This window comes from Balearica regulorum, chromosome 19 (assembly GCF_011004875.1).
Source record: "Balearica regulorum gibbericeps isolate bBalReg1 chromosome 19, bBalReg1.pri, whole genome shotgun sequence".
Lineage (NCBI taxonomy): Eukaryota > Metazoa > Chordata > Aves > Gruiformes > Gruidae > Balearica > Balearica regulorum.
Window position 1 is genome coordinate 12,785,880 of NC_046202.1, and position 21,555 is coordinate 12,807,434.

Genomic DNA, 21,555 nt, shown 5'->3' on the forward strand with positions numbered 1-21,555 from the left:
CCAGAGGTGCAGCTGTGATGTCATCTTTAAATGAATGTTCAGATTTTAATCTTGGGATAACTATTATTGTAATTAAGTTGAATAACATTATTATTTTTATTTGATTACAAGTTTTTTTACAGTTTTTTTTTCCTTTGGATTTTCCAGAGCATAGTGGAAAGTCTGAAGAAATACCACCTAGCTGTGTAATGAGCTGGAGGGGCAGAAAATATTCTGAAAGGTTTTGTGTTTAAGTTTATGCTTAAAGATAAACACTTTGGTCAAGTTTCTTCTGATCTGCAAAGGTATCTCTTGTGATTGCTTGATTTTGCTCCCGGATTTCCTGGGCACTGTGGGATCTGCCAGGAAGCCTGGGGACAGCAGAGTCCAGCTACAAGATTCGTGTCAGAAGGGCAGCCCTGTGCCATCCTCACAGGTTTGGGGTGACTTGCAGCTGATTCACCTCACCGCAGCTCCCCATGGCGTGTTTGACATCAGCGGTGGGATGCTCTGTTTGACTCTCATCTTGTCCCTTCCTCCCTCAGCTGCCCCGTGTGCTCCCCTCCTGTTCCTTGCCTGTGTGTTGGCCCTGCCTACCCCACATCTCACCAGGAGCATCCAAAGCCAAAACCTCTTCAATCGATCTGTCTTGAATAACACCATGTCTGCTCTGAACGTGTTCGTGAATGGTGGGTACATGGCAGGTCTCCATCTCTGCCAGCAGCACATGGCTAGGACCACCCCAGAGCGGGATGTCAGGGAGGGCATCTTCCAACCTGGTGCTCCCCCCCGAGCTGTCAGCAGAGCCCCAGCACCCCCCAAGAGAGATACCTGCCCCAGCGTGAGTCACCCGCCCTTCCTCAAACGTCTGGTGGGTGCAGACACAGGACCTTGCAGTCACAGGCCTTTCTGCTCATGTGTAGGTGTGGAGAAGCCCAGAGAGTTTGCTCTGATCCCCTCCTGAGGTCAAGGCTGTCCCTCCCCACACATCCCCTGCCCCGCAGGAGGATGATAGGGACAGTCAGTGGGAAGGATGCAGAAGAAAGAAAGAAAGGATTGTCCCACCACCAGCATCCCCAACTATTTCCCTTGTCCCATGGTTAAGAACCAGAGAAGTGGTCTTCTCCTGTGAAATACCCTTGTCTGAGGGTACTTCACCAGGCTGTACCATTCCTTGTCTCACCCTCAGCCTTGCTCCTGGGGTACTCCCAGGAGGGTGAAACCTCTGCAGAGGCGGGAGAGGATGGCTGATGCCCACGTGGCTGAGGGAACCCATAGTAATCCCATGCCCAGTCTCTGGGGCCACAGCACACCAAAAATAGTTGGAAATGGAGACTTCAGAAGACAAAGGCTCCTTCCCCAGCCAGGAGAACGATCAGAGGTGTAAAGGCCCTACATCTCACTGCCTGGACTCCATTTCTTGAGCCAGAAGGAGCTCCTGATCTGAGCTCCAGCTTTCCTTGGTGTCATCCTCCCGCATTGCCAAATTTCCTCTCTACTGCTGTTTTCCATGTTCCAGGTCAGCTCCGGCTGGTGAATGGCTCCAACCAGTGCTCCGGACGGGTGGAGGTTTGGTACCGCAATGAGTGGGGAACAGTGTGTGATGACAGCTGGGACATGAGAGATGCCTCTGTGGTGTGTAGGCAGCTCAGCTGTGGAGAGGCGATATCAGCCCCAAGTAATGCTTATTTTGGGAGTGGATCTGGGACTATCTGGCTGGACGACGTTAACTGCAATGGGGAGGAGGAGCTCCTCACCGACTGCTCGCTGCAGGCTTGGGGACAGCACAACTGCAGGCACAGCGAGGACGCAGGCGTTGTGTGCACAGGTGAGGATGGTGTTTGCACTGATCCGTGGTCCTCAGGCAATCCAGGTCTTATTAATGTCTTGGTCTTGCAGAACCAGCCACAGGAGGACTATGGGACGCGCCTCTGTCTTGTTGCACAGGGTCTTATTAACTCAGCTTCTCTCCTGCCCCAGGTTTGCCCAAGGACTGCAGTGAGATCCGTGCTGGCAGCCCCAGCGGCATCTACGTCATCCAGCCCACCGGGCTGCACCCCATCGTGGTGTACTGCGAAATGAACGTGACGGACGGAGGCTGGACGGTCATCCAGAGGAACCGGCAGAGCACGGAGATCACCTGGGCCGAGTCCTGGAGCACCTACAAGTACGGCTTTGGGAACGTGCACACTGAGTACTGGCTGGGCACTGAGTACATCCATCAGATCTCCAGGCAGAAGGTCTACCAGGTCAGGTTTGTCATCTGGGATGCCGCAAATGACACCAAGTTTGCAGACTACAGCCTCTTCAGTGTGGAAGATGAGTCCCAGGGCTACCGGCTGAGGCTGGGAGCGTACTCGGGGACAGCGGAGGATGCCATGGCCTCAAAGAGCCCCAGCACCATGCATGACAACATGAAGTTCTCCGCCAAAGATCTGGATCAGGACACTTACAGCGGGAACTGTGCCTCCAGCTATGGGGGCGGGTGGTGGTACTCGGCATGTTATGCTGTGCGGCTGAACGTCAAGGGGGCCATAACGTGGGGCAGCCTGTGCAATGGGAACTGCAAAGCCTCTGCCATCCTCATCAAACCCATTACCTACTGCTAGGGCTGTGTCACTGCCTGTCTGCACCAGGTGCGTGGCCAGACCGGTGCTCCGATGGGCCCCTTTGCTGGGGGTGGGGGGGAGCGGAGCAGGTGGCAGTGGGGCACACCCGGGGCTGACAAAAGATTTTTCTTTCACGTCTCTTGCAGAGTTCCTCTGCTTCCCTTTCTGGGTTCTTCTCCTTTGAGCTGTTTTTATTTTAATTGCATTATAATCAGACTAACACATTGCAAACCATGTACTTCTGAAACATGCCTGCTCTGGAGAATAAAATGTGCTTTGGAAACATACAGCCTGGATGAGCAGCCCAAGAAAAAAGTCCTTATTCCTAGCTGTAGAAATCATTTCCTTCTAAGCTCTATAAATAATTCTTTTCAGGGTTTCTCTCACCCCCTCATTAGCTGGGGTGAGGGAAGGATAAAGTTTCCTTATTTCCTAGTAAATCTGAATTAACCCCACTTGCTGAAGATGTGGCCTGGACACCTACCCCTGGAGAGGTGTTTTCACCTATACTGGTTCTCTGTTCAGTGGCTGTTAAAGCCTCCAGTAAAATCCTGTGTCTAAACAAATACCTACAACCTGCAAATACCTGCTCCGCATCTCTGGCATGTTTGTGCGGGCTGATATGGGACTGAGCAGCGGTACTAGGGCAGGTTTCTTATGAAAAAAATCTGTGGGATTGCAGGGAAATTATCAAATAGGGAATTAATGTTAATAAAACATGGCTACATTTAAATAAAGAAACTGCAAGGTTTTGATGCCGGGGAAGCTTCGGGGAAGGACAGGTCGCTCTGGTGCTTTGCATGGCATTGCTGCGTGCCAGCCCCCCGAGCAGAAAGGGGCTGTTTGGTGCCTTCTGGGCATCACCCTGGCACACTGGGCATCTGCACAGGGCATCGCCCAGCGCTCCCACTACTGCCCAGCGCTCCCACTCCAACTCCCACGTGCCCATCCCAGCACAGTCCCACCGCAGCACGCTTGCACCATCGCCGTGGGGTGGGTTGTGCAAACACGAGTCTGGCTCACCGGGGAGGAGGTGCCGTCCCGAGCCCCGTGTGCTCCCTGGCTGCCGGCCAAAACTCAGGCATGGGTTGCCCATGGCCAGCCGAGCCTGGGGGGGGGTCCCAGCTACCCAATGTCACCTGCTCCAGGGTGGGAAAGCACTGGCCATGATGCCCTGCCCGACCACCCCGCGGCCCCTGGCCCCCCGCTGCAGAGAGCCCAGGCTGAGGGCTGTGGGGCAGCCCCAATACCCTGGGGCTCCCCACCCCCCTGGGGCCCTGAAGCATCACCCCCCCCCCCAGCCTTGGGCTGCCAAGGGACCCCAGGGACCACCCCAGGGATGGATCCCCCATGGCAGGAACCCCCCTCCTGGTGACATGATGCCCCTCGGAGGCACTCTGACCCCCCGCCCCCCGCCAGCCCTTGCTGCAGGATGGGGCTGGGAGTCCAGCTCTCCCAGCCATGGCATGGAGCAGAGCAAGGACAGGGTGAGTCTCAGACAGGGGATGGAGCAAATGGGACCTCCCCCATGAACATGGTGCCCTCCAGCATCCTCCTCCACCCTGGAACCTTGAGTGCTCCTGTGTGTGTGTGTGCGCGCGCGCACACGTGCGCAGTGTCACAGCGACAGGTAGACACAAGGCAGCAAAGTCTGGCTCCAGGGTTTATTGCAGCTGATTTCTCCCACCATGGGTAGCAGAGCTGTGGGGTGTGTGGGGCCCAGGGAGGGAGCAGGGCCTGAGCAAAGCAGGGATACACCGATCGCACAGGGAAGGGAACTTGCACTGTCTCCCCCTCCCCAGGACAGGAGTGGGCCGCCCACCCCAAACCAGTGCCTGCGTCCCAGGGCTGGCCAGCACCACGGCACGGGGCGAAGCTGCCTGTGTGCCCGGGGCTCCGGGCGATTGCTCCTGTTTCAGCTGGTGATGGTGCAGGAGCTGTGGGCAGCGCAGGACGTGTGCTGGGGCTGGCCCAGGGCTGTTGGCAGGTGTGGGAACGGGGCACTGAGCTGGGGACGGTGGCACTCCCACAAACTCCCGGGAGGCTGGGTGCTGCGGCACAGTCAGCACACATCTGTGGGTTTGACCAGGATGAGGGAGGATGAGCAGTCGCCGCTTGAGCAAGTTCCTGGCCAGAAGATGTACCTCTTGCCATTGAGCAGGACGTTCTGGCACTTGTCGTACCACCAGCCCCCGTAGCTGTTGGCACAGTTCCCGCTGTACTGGTCCTGGTCCCTGTCGGTCGTGCTGAACTTCATGTTGTCATGTATGCCCCCGTACCTGGAGTGATAGCTGGTCAGATAGTCATCCCCGCTGCCCAGGAACCGGCCCAGCCTCAGTGGGTACCCGCTGGCCTCGCTCTCCACGCTGAAGATGTCATACTCGGCGTAATGGGTGACGTTGGCCTTATTCTGCACGATGAAGCGGACCTTGTAGGTGCCCTGCTGTGTCAGCAGGTGCAGGTACTCGGTGCCCAGCCAGTGATCGCCCTGCACGTTCCCGAAGCCATACTTGTAGGTGGTCCAGGACTCCTTCCACGTGATTTCGGTGGTGTAAGTGTTTCTCTGGACAACGGTCCAGCCCTTGCCTTCGGTGTCCATGTCACACCACACCACGCGTGGGGGTGACCCTGCCGGCTGGATGACGTACACCCCACTGGGGCTGCTGCTGGTGAGGTGGCTGCAGTCTGCGGGGAACCCTGCATCATCAGATCAAGCAAGACATGAGGGACCTGTACTGGAGAATGTGCTGGCAGGTTACTGTGGGGCAGCTGTGCCAGTGCTGCTGACGCTGGATCTGACTGGATGCTCTGCAACCAGTGAAACACGTTGGAAACGCCTCTTATCTGCTGGTGATGAGAGGCAAGGATTACCCTGCTTTGCAGCCTAGGTCTGAATGTGGAGACCTGCTGTCTCTGTGGCTGCTGGCACGGGGACACTTGCACCAGCACCTCAGAGCCTGGCCATGCCAGCGATGGGCGGCACAGCTGCACCCGAGCCTGGCCGCTCGTCGACTGTCCCCCAGCACCTGTACTCACCACCCTGGAAGCTGGCAGCATGTGCTGGGGTCACGCAGAGCAGAAGCATTGCCATCGCCACAGACAGGAGGACAAGGTCCCCATGGAGCCAACGTGTCCGAGCCTGGAGCCCTGGGGAGGAAAGTGCCCATCACTGTTGGGACCCCTGGGCAGCCCCCCAGCCCCCAGGGAGCTCGGACCAGGGAAGGCAGAGCCACGGGGCACAGGTGGGAGCCGGGGGCTCCCGGGCTGGTGGAAGCTGCAGCTCCGGCACAGGCTCTGCCCCTTCAGGACTGAAGCATGGTGAGAAATGGCTTTGTCACCTTCCTGATCAGCCCCTTCCCTGCACCAGACAGCAACCTGCAGTCACATTTTCTCATGTTTCTCCTGAATGTGGTTTGTTTGTTTTCCTACAGGTCTAGACACAAAAGGATATTTTTATGGGAAAGAAGTAAATCTGTGTTAAGGGCATTCAGAGCAAATAGTTCACAGCGCTGCAGCTGACTTTGGTGTATAAAACCTGGTGCTCTGGGTGCTGCAGGGAACAACCCAGTGGCAACAGCAGCAGAGAACTAGAAAGAAACAGCTGGGTGGAAAGGGAAGGAGTGGGACAGTCACTGGACACTTCCATCAGCTCCCACTCCCGTGGTCCCCCACTGCTGTCACTTAGCTTGGTTTTCTACTTGCATCCCCCAGAGCTGTGAGCATTGCAGAAAAGGAGCCACGAGGAAGAGGACAACTCACCCATCGATGCTGCTGAGCGGGTGCTGGGAGCCTGAGCAGTCAGTCCAGCTGCTCTCAACTCCATGCTGGCCTCTGTCCCTTTATACCTGGGTCTCTCCCTGTACACACCTCCTCTGCGTGAGGATCTCAGCTCCCCTGTTTGCATGGACAAAGTTAATCATTCTGTGCCCATCTGGTGGCTTGTCTTTGCTCAAGATTACACAAAGAGGCCCTAAGGGGGTTTTTCCTGAGAAAAAAATACAGTACTCCAAACTTACCAGCTGTGAGGCGTTTATCAGCTGCAGTATACTGGACCTGCCCAGGAGTTAAATCTTTTTGGGGATCTACCAACTGTTGCAGTACAATAAAGGAGCTAAAGGAGAGGGGAAAGGCAAACAGAAGGGAAAGAGTGTGAACATCAGGGGCACAGAGGAGATTTGTATCATCCGGAGATCAAAGAGGGTAAAACCTACAGGTGATGGTTCAACAGCTACCAGCTCCCAGCATGTCACAACACTTGTGCGATGGCCGGAGGTCTGTCTCAGGCTCCTTCCCTGCAGAGAGCTGCCAAGAAGTCAGACCCAGAGCTGGGCTGTGAACACTGATGCCTTTTTGCCCTCGATCAGTAGGGGCTGAGGGCTGAAGGCAGCAGCCTTTCCTAGGGGCCATCCCTGTCCTCTAGATGCTGGGGGCAGCTCTGAGCAAAAAGCTGGGGGGTGTCTATGCCGTACCCCTTCCCCTGCCCTTCCCTTCCTTGGCTGACACATCTTGGTGGGAGGAAACACGCTCAGGAAGGCTCTGCTGACCTCCTGCTCTTCCCCACTGCATGTGGGGTGGGCATTGCCCTGGCAGCCTGGTTGGGGCTGGGTGCTGTCTGGGAGAGCATCTTAAATGCACTCATGGCCAGCTCATCAAGCAGTGGCTACAGCTGTTGGGACCACATCTGTCAGGGGAGGCTTAACTTGTTTCACATGCTACTGCAGGGTGTTTTGGCAAACCCTCAGGACTGGGTTGGAGTCTCCTCCTTGTTCCCCTCTTCTCTCAATCGCTCTTTTCACACAGTGCCTTGGGAAGCATCAACAGGTCCTCACCCATCCTGGACCCATGCTGCGGCAGTCCCGTCAGGCCGGCTTGTGCTCCTGCAGGTCACTAGTGGTGGGGCTTTGTCTGGCTGCAGTACAATCTGTCTTCTAGAAGGTGATGCTTCCATTGGCAGCAGGTCCCACTGGGGGAGCGAAGGCAGGGGAGGAGCAAGGGGGCAGACACCTGTCCCCCACCACACAGGAGGCTCAGTCCCCTCCTCTGCCTCCTCTCCCTGGCACCGTAATTCAGCTCCACTTGCCATCGCTTCATGGACTCGCTGCTCCGAGGCTGCCCACACCCTGTCACTGCTCCTCCAAGGGCCAGCAGTGCAAGAAGAGCTTGCCATGGGGTCCCTGCTGCAGGGACCTCCTTTATGGCTATCAAGCGCGAGTGGCAGGAGGCACCAAAGGGTAACAGCAGGCAGGGCCAGCCCAGTGCTCACCGGGGTCACAGGCGGTGACGGACCGGGATGCCAGCCACGGCTGGGCACCTCAGCTTTGGTGCCGACCCTTGGTGTCCTGGTGGGTGTGGGAGCCAGCCCTGTGTGGCTTTGGGGGCTGCCTGAAAGGGCTGGAAGACCCTTTTCATCTTTTTGAAAGGTGGCTGCCAGAAATGTGTCAAAGATAAATGCTACAGCCCTGGGTTATCTATCAAGGGACTTTGGGAGGCTCTTGTAAAAAGAAAGGTGTTTCATTAAAAGAAAACTGCTGAGGACAGTCTTGGATCAGGTCTAAGTTATTCATTGCTGTCCAACAGCATAACAAATACTACTGCAAAGTGCAGTTGGCAAGAATCCTTTTTTCTGTGAATACACGTGTAATTTTGGAGCTAGTAACTTTTACGAGGGGCTGGTGTAGGGCAGGAGAAGTTGTGTCCGTTGGTGAAAAATATCCTCCTCGCGTTACTGAAAGGAGAGTCATTTCGTCTTGGAGTAAACCAGAGCAGGGGCCGGCAGGGCACAGCGAGGTGCTGGCAGGGTGGCAGGGTGTGCTGGTGGTGGGACCTTCACCACCACCTGCTGGTCTCCTGGAGGACAGCAGAGGTGGCAGTGCCACCTGGGGATGAAGGACCTGGGCATGGAGGCAACATGGGGCCAAGTAGCCAGCACCAGCCCTGCGGCAGCAGAGCCTGTGCAGGTCCCCGGTGGGGGGCTGGCACCAAGCTAAGCAGTTGCATGACCATGGTGTGGGGGGGTCAGGGCTGGGGACGAGGCCCCTTTGCTGCCCCGGTGTGTGTGGGAACTGGGGTGCAGTGTCAGAGAGCGTGGCTCCCTCTTGGGTGATGCACCATGCTAGGGTAGGCAGACCCTCAAGGATGTCTAATGGAGATCTCCAGATCACAGGATGCCCCCACAGGGTTTGGTATCAAATCCCATAAGTAATAACAACCTCAAGAAAAATTCTTATCAGGAGCATTTGTCAGTTTGGTGGAATTTTGTGCGAATATCAGGTGCTGTTTGCTGAAGTTCTTTTGGGACCTCTTATCACAGTGCAACAGCTGGTGTGTGAGCAGAGGCACTTACGGATGAGGGCAAACAAAGCATAAATTTCCAGCCCTGATGACAACTGGGGTGTGAGTGTTGTAGTTGGGGTCAGCCAGCCACACCTCACCGCCGGGCCCTATATAAGGGCAGGGTTGGCCACCCTGCTGCCAGCCAAACCTGCTCAGCCTCCTGCTCCGCAGGGTCCCTGCAGAGACAGCATGGGTGAGTGTGGGGTGGGATGGGATGGGGTGGGGTGGGATGGGATGGCACTGCTGCATGTGGCTGGTCATCCCTGCCTCTGGACTTCTGCCGCCTGCACTGTAGCTCTGCTTTTCCCACGGACCCTTTCTGGCCTTGGGACAGTGGGATGACCCTGTTCCTGCTGTACCCCTCCAGGTCTCTGTGACCCTCCTGCTTCTCACTCTCTCTCCTCCATTTCTGACCACATGCAAAACTGTCCTGCTCTGGGTGATGTTGTAAAGGCAACATTTTTTTAACTTTTTGCCAGAGCCCAAAGCACTGGGGGAAAAAAAAAAAAAAAAAAAAAAAAAAAAAAAAAAAAAAAAAAAAGAAGGAACGGAAGCTAATTAATGCATTAATCACCCATCATCCTCGTAAGTCCTTCAAGGTACTGAAGCTGAGCAGGCAAGCTGTAGACAGAAATGGAGCTGGCTGTGAACAAATTGTTGGGGAATGTGCTGACCTGGTGTGGTCCAAAGGAGCCAAGTTGCTCAGGTTTTCAGACGCTGGCAGAAACCATCCTGCACAGAGTGTCCTGTCCCAGATGTCTGCTGGGATGCACTGACCCTCAGCACGTCCCTGCAGGAGCCCCATTCGTGACACACAGCAGGGGCCTGGTGCTGGGTCAATGCTGCTGGCTCCCTGCAGGATGCTCTCCTGCCGTGTTCGTGCAGTGGGCAGCTCCCAGCCCTGCCCAGTGCCCTGTTGGGAGGAGGCAATTCTGGGACAATTAAGTGAAGCCCCTGACTCTCAGGGTACCGTCAGCATTGTGGCCACAACAGCTCCTTTCTTTCCAAGATCTCAGGTCCCTGTACCTTGTTTATCACCACAGTAGTAGCTCCTGTCTTGAGGCAACAGCAGTACCTACAAATCGACATGCTGTCTTGTATTACTAGGAGATGTTTTTCTCAACACACACATACTGATGCTTGGCTTACCATCTTGCTTCTGAGACCCAGAGCCCCTTGCTTTAGCCCAGACCACAGCCAAGGAAGATGACCCTGCTCTTGGAAGTTGCAAATTGAGACCTGTAGGTTGTCATCAAAGTCTGGGTGAAATTTTTTCTCTCAGGATGTATGCCTTTGCAGAATGCTAGTTTTTGGAAAGTGTTCTTTATACTTTTGCTGCTCAGTAAAGCAAAAGCATAATTAATGTTGTAGATTTGTCTACTCTATAAGTTTAACTTCTGCTGAATTTAGTTAGCCAATTCTCTTTTAGAGGGTTTGCATTTCCAGATTCACCGTGTGTCTTCTTTCTCCAGCTGCTCGTCACTCCAATCTTCTGTTCTTTGCCTCCGTGCTGGCCCTGCTAGCCCCTCTTCTTGCTCTGGACATTGAAAACCTGGAAAGATTGAAAGTAAATTTAGATGAGATCATTAATCTCCATTCAGATGACCCCCATCCTGGTATGTGTTTTCTCTCTTACATCCTTAAACTCTGTTCATCCAAACATCAGGAGCCCTCTCCTCTGTGCAGAGAGGGATGTGTGGCAAATAATGTTGGGGAAGGGCAGTCACACTCAGAAATAAAAGGAACCTGATCAAATCTTACTCCAGTTGCAGATCTTAACCAAACATCGTAAGATTTGGTATTTCAACCTTCTTTGTTATTGACAAGACTGTATGTGGCAGCTCTTTCTAGAGCACTGCAGATATTCAAAGGAAGACCTTTTCTCTTGCTATCTGTAGTCCACCTGTAGTCCTGAAACTTCAGAGAAATTTTGCATAAGTGACCAACCAAAATGCTTTCTGAAGCTTGCACATGGCTAAATGATATAAAAAACTCGTCACACCACTGATAGAGGTCACAGCACTGGAGTGTCTTGGGGAATGCTATCTTACAAATATGGGTGGTGTGATTTCTCTTTAAAGAGAGAATTGCTGTCTTATATGCTTTGAGCTCTTTTTCCTCTCTGACAGCTCTTCTGAAGCTCTTTATGAGTTGAACGAACACAAGAATCCCGTCAGTCACCACTGAGAAGCAATGCAGATTTACAGCACCATCACTCAATAGTTTAATCTTGGTCTGAAACCACACACAGTCTGTTTCCTTCTTGATCCTTCTTCTCTAGCAGTATCTCCTTGTACTCATCACCACCACTCAGAGTCCACTCCATGCAACTCTGTAAAGCCATAAAACTGAATGGACCGAATAGGCAGCCGCTCAGTGACGCGAGTGTGACCCTTCCTAGTATCTTATCCCTTTAAAGAGTTTACAATCAAAACCTACCATATAGGAAGAAAAATGAGCTCAGTGGCATTGTTGAAGTGCCCTACAAAACACTTAGTGCTGGAGATAACAGCCTGTGGAGGCTGGAGTTACCCCTGTGCTGCGGCACAGGGCTGCTCGTCTCACTTTTTTGTTTTTTTCCCAATGCAGATGAAGATGGAGAGAACACGCAGCAGAGGAAAGACAGTGATCGTCAGCAGATGGAGCGCAGCAGTAAGTGCCCCCGCCACCCCGCAGGGAACAGGGAGAGGTGTAGGCAACAAGGGTCCAAGAGTGATGGGTGAGCAACCAGCCGGGGGATAACCTGACTCAGCGCCTGGGGGCAAGAAGATGTGCTCCTCCACACCACGTTCCAGGGCCACTCAGACATAGAATCATAGAATCATAGAATCACTGAATCATAGAATCATAGAATAAGGAAAAGACCTTTAAGATTATCAAGTCCAACCATCAACCCAACACCACCATGTCTACTAAACCATGTCCCAAAGTGCCTCGTTACTAGTGATAGCTTCACACTGAACTGTGCCTGACAAGATCCCCAAGGATGTTGCAACCATTACGTACATGCCACAAATCCTCTTCTCTGCTGTGGAGCTCTGCACAGGGCAAGCAGAGGATGTGACCCCCCAAGCAATGCTTGCTGGGGTTTCACAGCTGGCCACAGGGTCCAATGAGGTTTTCCCCTTCCTGGCCGCAGGGATGCAGTGAATTCCAGGGCTGCAGGAACAGCTCAGTTGCTCATTTACGCTTCTGCATAACTATATAATAAGAGTCCTCATCAAGCCAAGCTTGTATCATTATAAGGGAGGAAAAGATCTGAACATTGGGAAAGGCTGAGGAAGAAAGAGCCTGAGCCAGAAGCAGCAGCAAATTCTATGTTTATACCTTCAAAATATATGCCTGTCCTCACTGTATTTCCCTTACGGAGGTTTTCTGCTTTTACACTTACAGTAGGAAGCACAGCAGTAGACTTTTTACTGCCCTGGCAAAATCCCACATCTGCCTGTTTTCTAGAAATCCCTCTCACAGGGCCAGACAAGCAGACCAGGGGGTTGCTGTGCCTGTTGGTCCTCTATGTTCTCTCCTGCCCCAGGTTTGCCCAAGGACTGCAGCGAGGTCTCCGCTGGCAGCCCCAGCGGCATCTACGTCATCCAGCCCACCGGGCTGCACCCCATCGTGGTGTACTGCGAAATGAACGTGACGGACGGGGCCTGGACGGTCATCCAGAGGAACCGGCAGAGCACGGAGATCACCTGGGCCGAGTCCTGGAGCACCTACAAGTACGGCTTTGGGAACGTGCACACTGAGTACTGGCTGGGCACTGAGTACATCCATCAGATCTCCAGGCAGAAGGTCTACCAGGTCAGGTTTGTCGTCTGTGATGCTGCAAACAACACCAAATTTGCAGACTACAGCCTCTTCAGTGTGGAAGATGAGTCCCAGGGCTACCGGCTGAGGCTGGGAGCGTACTCGGGGACAGCGGAGGATGCCATGGCCTCAAACAGTGCTTCTACCGTGCACGACAACATGAAGTTCTCCGCCAAAGATCTGGATCAGGACACTTACAGTGGGAACTGTGCCTCCAGCTACGGGGGCGGGTGGTGGTACTCGGCATGTTATGCTGTACGGCTGAACGTCAAGGGGGCCATAACGTGGGGCAGCCTGTGCAATGGGAACTGCAAAGCCTCTGCCATCCTCATCAAACCTGCTCCCTACTGCTAGTTGCATTTTTGTTTCCTTTCTGTCCAGCCTGAGGCTAATTCTGGCTCTGCAAAGAGAAGGAAAAAGGGAAAACCTGTCATGGCCAAACCTGGTGTCCTTGGGGGGTCTCTGCTGAGGTTGGTCATACCCTAGCTACTGAAGAAACTCGGGCATCTCCCACTTCTTCTCCCTCCTGTAGATTCCTTCTGCTCCTCAACTGTGCCTTTATCCTTTTTGTTCAGATCATTTTAATTATGTTAATAATCAGAATGGTATCTTGCAAAATCTGGAGTTTCCAGATCTGTTGTGTCCTCCAGATAAAATGTGAAACGGCCGAACACTGGTGGATCTCTATGGCTGTATAAGTTAATTTACATCCTTAACTTCAGGCAAACTACCTAATTTTCACTTGCTGAAGATCTTGCTCAAGATATTAATGCGCACAGTCAAATTCCCGCTCTGTACCTTCTGCATTTCAGTTTAATAGTTGTTAAATATTAAAATAAATCTATATTCAAAACACTGTCTCAATTGTAAAAGCCTATTTCAAATCTTTGAAGTGCTTACAGAGGTTAATGTGGTAGAAGGTTTCCACCACTGAAGCTCAGGTTTCCTGCAGGACAGACATTGGGGGCATAAATAAAACTTGAAATACTGCATGCAGACTTCTGCCTTTGCACACAGTAGTTTTGTGTAAGCATAGCAAATGTCAAAATGTTTTCACTTTTCTCAGCAAAGGTGCATTTTGGGTTTTGTTGTCCATGTAACTGGCATCCCTAAGCACCCTGGGGGGCTCATCTCCTGAGCCAGGGCCACGATGACTTCCAAGAGTTGACAGCATGGATGGAATGCACCGTCCTGCCTTTGCTGTTTTGAAACTGAAAAGAGATTTCAAACTGCCATAAAATTTCCATGTGGAAAGATGTCCCGTGTCCTTCGATCCATCCTTCTGGCAGCCACAGGATGCTCCTCACAGGCGGGGAATCGTGCTGCTCTACCAGCCAGTGTGGTGGTTTGCAGGCAGGCACTGCTGCGCTTACCGCAGGGTGACTTCCACAGCCACGAGCGGCAGGTGGGGGAAGCAGGATGAGTCCGTTGGTGCCCTCATGTTCCCCTGGCAGGAGGATGTGACCTGGAAGGCCTCAAGCCCAAGGTGAGGAAGGGAGGCAGCCTGCCCTCAAAAACATCCGCATGATCCCTTGTTCCTGTGCCCGGACTTGCTAACAGCACCCCCAACACACTGCCTGGGCGTTCCAAGAGCTGAAGCACATGAAAGACTGCAGGCCCAACACAGTCGGGCTTAACAAAGAAAGGCTGCAGGCTTAGCACAGTTAATAACTAACATGTCCCAGGAAAGGTGATATATGTGAGGTGTTTTATGTCTTCAGGGATTTTAAGACTGTGCTGAGAGGTCTCGTTTGTGGAGGAAGGACTCAGATCTGAACCAGCAGGAAAGAGCAAAGGGAGGGAAGACCTCAGAAGAGCTCTGGCACGGGTATCAGCAGGTAAGCGAACAGACAGCATTTGCATTGATTTATGTCAGGACTCAACATTACAGCTCAGAAGATGCAGAAGTGTTCAAACAGGATGTATCGTCTCTGCCAGGGTCAAACCTATGGACACACCAGTTCCATCACTGACCATCAACTCATCAATGCAAAACAACGTTTCCCACAAAAATTTACATTTTTCTTGAAAGGATCAATATGTTCCCTTCTTTGAGAGAAGAAGTATGTCAGCAGATGCCATCCATTTCAGCTTCCAGCCACTGTGCTAAAAATGCCTACAATGTGAATTTTAGAGTGGCTTTGGCTCAGTGAGATGAGAGCTGCCTTCCTCATAAATGGAGAAAGACAGGCTAGCAAATAAAAATTGGTGAAAACAAATCTTTTATTATCTTTTTATGCTTGTGGGGGATTTTTTTTTTTACACTATGGTTTTATGGGCTCTGTGTGTCTGCCTTTTGAAGTGGTATTTCTCTCCCTGCCTCCTACCACCTCCTGTTCAACCCCCTTTGCAGTGAGTCATGAGGTGCATGACAGGCAAGAGGAGGCAGCTGCCAGCTCAGAACGAAGACAGTACTCAGTGTAGGAGATAATAACTTCAATAAAATGTTCTCAGCTGTCAAACTTGGGAATTTCTTGTTGCATTTAGAAGTCTTTTTTTGGCTAACTCTCTTGCCTTGAGATAGATGTGGAGATACATGATTAAAGTGACCCTCCCCTGCAGGGTCCCATGGATATGCACCCACCATGCACCGCTGATATGGTGGAAGGCAGCAGAGAGGCAGCAGCACCCACCTGCGCTGCGTTCCCATCAGCATGTTCCCCTTCCACAACAGGAGGGAGGATACCATTGGGTATCCCATCCTCCTGGTGAGTGTCCTTAGCTAAATGCGGAAAAGTCTCTTTTGCGCCATGCCCTCTTGTTATCCCTAAACACTGTGACTTCTATCAAGTGATAACTTGCTTTTTCTACAAACTCTAGGGCTGCTGTGTGCCCAAACATCTCTTCTGCTCTCTCCAGAGAGGCCCAGATGGTTTGTCCCCTAGTATCAGAGACGTGGTGTGGCAGAGACGTGGTCTAGGCAAGCAAGCTAGCACCCACCACCATCACAGAATGGACTTAAAATGCAAATGCAATGTGAAAATATGTGATTTGAGAACTGTAGAGACGCATTGCTTACATTTCTCCTGGTCCCCAGAGGGTGCTCTTGCCCCAGGGTTTGCCAGGCAGCTTCCAGAGCGAAGGAAGTGCGGCAGGCAAGGAGAGGCCAGAAATATTGCCTGAGGCTGCAATTTTCTCTTCCATGCTTGTTGTTCTGTCCTACTGCTGCAAGGAGCGCTGACAGCCCGTCAGCACAGGCTGAGCACAGGGGAGAGCGTGAGCAAGGCCGTCTGAGGAAGAAAGCACCAAGAATCTCGTTTTGCGGATATACAGCAGAAAAATTCTTTCCAGGCAGAGGGAATACAATCACCTTTCTCTGAACTAGGGTTTCCCAACCTTTTCCAAAGGATTTAATTATTTGGGAGAAGAAACTGATATTCTACCTTCCCCCAAAAGCTTTCGCTACTTTCCCTTAGCTGTCCCCTTGTGATCTGACCCACTTCCACTCGCCGCTCGCACTTCCCCTCCCTGTGAGCACACTCTCTGCCCTGGTTCCTCCCACGTCACATCAGGTGATGCCTGTGGCAAGACTGGCTCTCGGAGGAGCAGATGCCGATGCTCTGTGCCCTGCGTCTGCCTGCCATAGTGCTCTTGCACACAGGGACTCCATCCCCGGGGTCTTGGGCTTGTGGGAATACTCAGCCTCCTGCCGCGGCTGCCTCAGTTCTCTTTGTGCCTGTCTGCCTGCTGGGGAACAGGGCTGTGTTTCCAGTTCCCCAAATTCACCTTTTGTGGGTTGTCTCTCTCCTCCATTTCGCAGCATCCTGGTGAAATCCTGCCCAGATGAATAAACGCAGCTCCATGGGCACTCGCGCGCCCAGGGCAAGCCAAGGCTGGCCCCATTCACGGGCAGAGGAAGCAGAGAAGTGATGCATGGTTGGCATGATATGGCAGCACCGCCACAACTGGGACTGTCACAGCTGTGACAAGTGGCAGTGCCCCCCCAGCTGTCCTCGCTCGCAGAGCAGAGAGCGCTTCCAGCAGCAGAGACAGAAACAAGGCCAGGTCCCCATGGTGAGTCACGCATCTTCAGATTTTAAGAGCAAAAGCCACCAGTGATTCTGACAAAGCCATTCTCTTTTGCCTGCTACTTCTCATTAAGGCCATATTTCACTTTCACTGCTTGTAATTACAAGCACTCTGTTTCTATCAGGAATACTGTGCTTTATCTGGACTCTATAGTGTGCATTTCCCAGGCAGTCCCCGGAGCCCTTTCTGGTAATGTGCAAAGATCATTTGAGGTCACCTTCTCACATATGTGCTACTTGGCCACACCAAAGGAGAGCTTGCCTTGGCACCTGAACCCTTCCGTCACTTTGGAGTGTGTCCTAAGATTAAAACCTTAAATCTGACCCCCATAGCACAGTGCTGAGCCAACAGGCTGCAGTCTAGGAGCAAAGCACCAGTACCTCCTGCTTCCACCTCCTCCAACCTCTACTAATTGAGCTCTGGGACGATAATGGCTTCTGGGATAGTTCTTGGCATTTTCTTGATTACAGAAAATCCTAATGAACAAGTAGCAACAGCCACGCTGTATCTGGTTCTGAGCCATTTAGGGGGGTGTGGTTTCTGCCACAGCAATCTGGAGATCCAGACTTTCCAAACGAACGTGTTCACAACAAGATTGCAGATGACCATACCATCATGACACTGGAACTTGCCATCATCACTCAGGGGTCCTCAGCCTCCGAGGTGAGACTGCATCTCAGCAACACCTTTGTTGGGATTTCTCTCCTGCCATCACCTGTGGCCTCATGTAGCAGCACCAAGGAGGGCTTAGGTGTTCCCAGAAACGAAGGGATGGCCATGCCAGCTCCTGGTGAAGAGCCTCAGCTCCAGCGGGAAGTGGGTACAGTGAGCCCACGACAAGAGATTTCAGTCTCTTCCTCCATTGTTCAACTGCTGTGATGAAGAAAAGCCAGTGACCCCATGGGAAATCTGGCAAGACCACCAGCATGGCACCATCTCCTTCACCCACCCCTGCAAAGCGAGAACCACTGCAGGCACTGCTGGTTGGACTGTAACCAGGTTTTATGTGCCAGCATCCTGCAGTTCAATCCTTTAACATTAATCCAGTCCTCTCTGTGGGCTACCATTTTAGTGGAGACTACCTACAGAAATTTCATCTGCTTCCTGATGGAAAATGGGGGCCTCGGAATTGTCTTCTAGGAAATGTGGTGAGCTTGCACAAGCAGGGATGGCAAGGTTCAGGAACACAGACCCTAGGCTATCTTCTGCTGCTATTATATTCAGAGGGGAGCGGGTTGCTGGCAGGGACGGGCAGCACTACAGCAGTCAAAGCAGGAGATGGAGGAGTGCCTTGCTACTTGTCCCAGGCATCCAGCTCTCTTCAGTGAGGCAGTGAAGGCTGAGAGAAGCTCTGAAGGACTACAGCCTCCACAGCACTGCTGTTTGTGCATGGCATGGGTGAGATGGCTACGACAGGCTGGAGATGCCTCTCACTCTGAGGGTTTGGTCTCTGTGCTCACCAGCTCCCGCCCGTGCAACAGGAGGCCTTGGGTGAGCGTGTACCTGTGTCCTGAGTTCCATCAGTGAGCTTGTTTTGTACACGCAGAGTATGCAGACCGTCAATTTTAATAGTTCCAGTCCTCCATCAGTTTATCTAACTCCTCGTTGAGTCCATTTAGACTTCTGGTTTCACAGCATCCTGACATGAACCTGCTGGCCATTCCTTTGCCTGGTGTCCCTGCTTGGTGTTGAATAACCATTGTCTAACCACTCTATTCCTGCTGCATCAGTGTCTTCATCCCTAGCGCTCCTCACTCGTCCCTTTTCTAACACGGGCACTCCCGATCTATTCAGCCTTTTCTTGCAGGGATGCCATTCCCACCTCTGATCACTCAGTTTCCTCATCTTCCTTCCTCTTTCCCAGTTCTTCTACATCTTTTGTGAGCCAGGCACCAAAACTGCACACAGCTGCGAGCACCCTCTGGTTTATACAGCGGCAAGTGATGTTTTCTGCTGAAAGCCTTTCCTTGCAATTTCTAAAGCTTTTTCACTTTTTAATTGCTCCTGAACCTTCAGCTGATATTTTCAGAGAATTGCCTACAGTCACCCTCAGGTCAGCCTCTTGAACAGCAATTGTTCAAGGACGAGCTGCTGCCCCAGCGTTCACACACCATTTATGGTGTCTCGCACCCGCAAACTCACACTCACACTTACTCTTGGGTGCGCTTCCTCCTTCTTCAGGCTCAACCCTGGCTTCCCACAGCAGAGTCTCAGACATCAGATTTTATAAAATAATTAATTTAATTGAACGGTGCAGCAGCAGGATCAGCCCGGGCTGGGCTCCTCCAAGGAGAGGGACCCGGAACAAAGAAATCCTGGGACAATTACACCCCTGGGTCCCACACACCCGCCCCTCACGCGCTGCCCACGCGTCCCTTAGTGCAATGCTGATTTTTGGTCTGGGGTCTTCTGACATCTCACTGCATTCTTCTTCTCTGTCCAGGCAGGCTCTTACCTTCTTGATTTGCAGTTTCAGCCAAGGGTTGGAGCCTCCTGATCTTCTGCTTTACATTCCTTCTGCACCTGTACTCGCTGGCAGAACATGGGGAACTGAAGGGTCCCAGACTTGGGAAAAACACTACCAAAACGTCAGTGTGATACCAAAACACTTTCCCATGCTAAAAGACTAATCACAGCACTGTACCAGCTGCTACGAAAACAACTTTATCCTGGTCTAAAGGCTTCAGCAAATCTAGCTACCCATGCTCAGTGAAGCTAAGCAAATGGCACAAATCACACCATATTGTAATCCTAAGAAATTTATTCCAATTAAAATTTATTTATGTTAAACAACTAATATCGCTCAACAGTAATAGCTAATTTAGAGTCCACCACTGCATACAGTTAGGGATGTACTTCACTTTATCCTTATCAACATTGAATTTCATTTGCAACTTTATCACCCACTCACTCTGCAGCCTGAAATCCTTCTGCAGCTTCCTCCAGCCACCTTTAGATATGACTGTTCTGAACTATTTTCTCCACCAGAAAATGCTGTCACCGTGCTATTTACTGCCTTTTCCCCATCAGTTATGAATATGCTGGAAAACCCAGCCCCAACAGAGATACTTGTAGCATCCAGGAGGCAATCTCTCTGCACTGTGGAAATTCACCAATTAGTCTTATCATTGCTTCCCAGCTTTTCAAGCTATTGATCTCCTATAGCTCAGTGTCTTTGAAAATTCTATGATGGATCTTTTTAAAAGCTTTTTTTGGATTACATTATATTGATTGGCTCACTGTTGTCCACATACACCACCTCTCCTTCCAACAACTGTAACAGATTTCTGAGCCATGACTTTCCTCTAAAAAGCTATATTGATTCTTTTCAAGTTATTGTATTTATCCACAAATTCCCACCGATTCCACGTTTATTACAATTTCTATCGCTTTGCTAGGTGCAGAAATGAGTCTTCTAACTCTGGAGATCCTTGTATGAGTGACGGAGCCTTTCAAAACCAGAGGCTATCTGTGCCACCTCCATTCCCTTGGTAGGCAAGTAACAGGTCACAGCCTACCATCAGCAGATTTGAAATGCTCTGGTGGTTTGGCGAGGGGTCCCGGGTGATGGTCTCTGGTCCTGGAGGTCTGGAGCTGTTCATCTGATGGATGAGATCGGCAACTTCTTTGCCTTGACTTCTCAGTTTTAATTCCTGCCACCAACCCCACAGGGGTTTGGAGGTGGAAACCCTCTGCACTGGCACTCCCATGGCACAGCAGCCTCGGCACGGCAGGGTCCCCACCACCAGCACTGCGGTGAATTCATGCAGTGCTCTTCCCTCTGCCCTCCCCACCCTCAGCATCCCTGGGGCATCTTCTGCAGAGCCTACAGGTGCTCTGGCAGACTTTCCGTTTCTAATAACTGTGAACAAGATTTTAATATTAGTTTTTGTCTTTCACAAACTACTCGGTAAACTTATTTTTGACCTGCCTTTAGTGGTTTTACTTTCCACTTGCTGAAATTCATAATGCTTGATATTTTTCTTTTTCTTTGAAGGTGATTTACACCTTCCGAATGGCCTCCCATAGTCTCCTCCCCTCTGGTGTCCTTGCTGGCTCTTTTGATCCTTTCAGTATCTGGCTGTGGTTAAGTTGATCATATTTATTCCAAACCTTCACCACAGTGTCTGTAAATGCCCTCCCTACGTTTTAGCCTTTTGCCACTTTGGAGAAGTGCTCTGGGAACTCTGATCTCTAACCTCCCATGAGACAGCGCACATTTTGGGACACCCTTGGGACATCCATCTTGCGATGCACTCAGAACCACAACTCCCTTGCTGCACTCTCTCTGAGACTGTGTTGCATCTGTTGTACCGTGGCTATACCTGGCATCGCACATTTTAGGATCCAAACAGCCAGTTACAAAATCCCTCAGCACTGCAGCCTTCCTGTTTCTGGGGGGACCTCTGGTCTGGTCCACTGTCTGCTGGGGAAGATTCCTCTGCAGGAGCCATCACCCCTTCCCCAGGCTGGGTGCCCTTCGCCCATGAGATTTCCCTCCTCTGCAGCACAAGAGCTGCTGGACGGGGATGAGGGAGTTATGATGTACCTAAAAGCCTCACTGATGTATTTCTCTGCTTTCCTCAGACACACATTGTCCCAGAGGACCGAAGTCTGCCTGCAGCCGGTGAACAGATGGCAAATGATCCTGGGAAAAAAACCTGTAAAGTCCCTTTTGCGCAGCATGGCCCTGCACAGAGGAGTGCTCCCAGAAAGCCTGCAGATATCTGACATCTTTGTTTCTCTTGTGGTTTGCCTAATTCTTAGTTTCCTGGGACACCCACATGCCCATTAT

At 51.8% G+C, this 21,555-nt stretch overlaps 3 protein-coding genes across 3 annotated transcripts; 2 read left to right on the top strand and 1 right to left on the bottom strand.

Annotated features, from left to right (window-relative positions):
* The first annotated feature begins 534 nt into the window (after positions 1 to 534).
* LOC104641070 (fibrinogen-like protein 1-like protein) lies at positions 535 to 3,277 on the top strand. The gene is made up of 3 exons (XM_075771319.1): positions 535 to 668; positions 1,499 to 1,807; positions 1,960 to 3,277. Exons 1-3 carry the CDS (start codon positions 641 to 643, stop codon positions 2,586 to 2,588), a joined length of 966 nt encoding a protein of 321 aa, XP_075627434.1. The 5' UTR covers positions 535 to 640; the 3' UTR covers positions 2,589 to 3,277.
* A 1,238-nt stretch (positions 3,278 to 4,515) lies between these two features.
* Positions 4,516 to 5,710, bottom strand: LOC104636979 (fibrinogen-like protein 1-like protein). The gene is made up of 2 exons (XM_075771370.1): positions 5,625 to 5,710; positions 4,516 to 5,285 (listed from the first exon to the last, which is right to left on the bottom strand). Exons 1-2 carry the CDS (start codon positions 5,677 to 5,679, stop codon positions 4,651 to 4,653), a joined length of 690 nt encoding a protein of 229 aa, XP_075627485.1. The 5' UTR covers positions 5,680 to 5,710; the 3' UTR covers positions 4,516 to 4,650.
* A 3,400-nt stretch (positions 5,711 to 9,110) lies between these two features.
* LOC104634916 (fibrinogen-like protein 1-like protein) lies at positions 9,111 to 13,085 on the top strand. The gene is made up of 4 exons (XM_075771924.1): positions 9,111 to 9,114; positions 10,394 to 10,537; positions 11,511 to 11,573; positions 12,457 to 13,085. The coding sequence occupies exons 1-4, from the start codon at positions 9,111 to 9,113 to the stop codon at positions 13,083 to 13,085; spliced, it is 840 nt and encodes a 279-aa protein (XP_075628039.1).
* Positions 13,086 to 21,555: the final 8,470 nt, after the last annotated feature.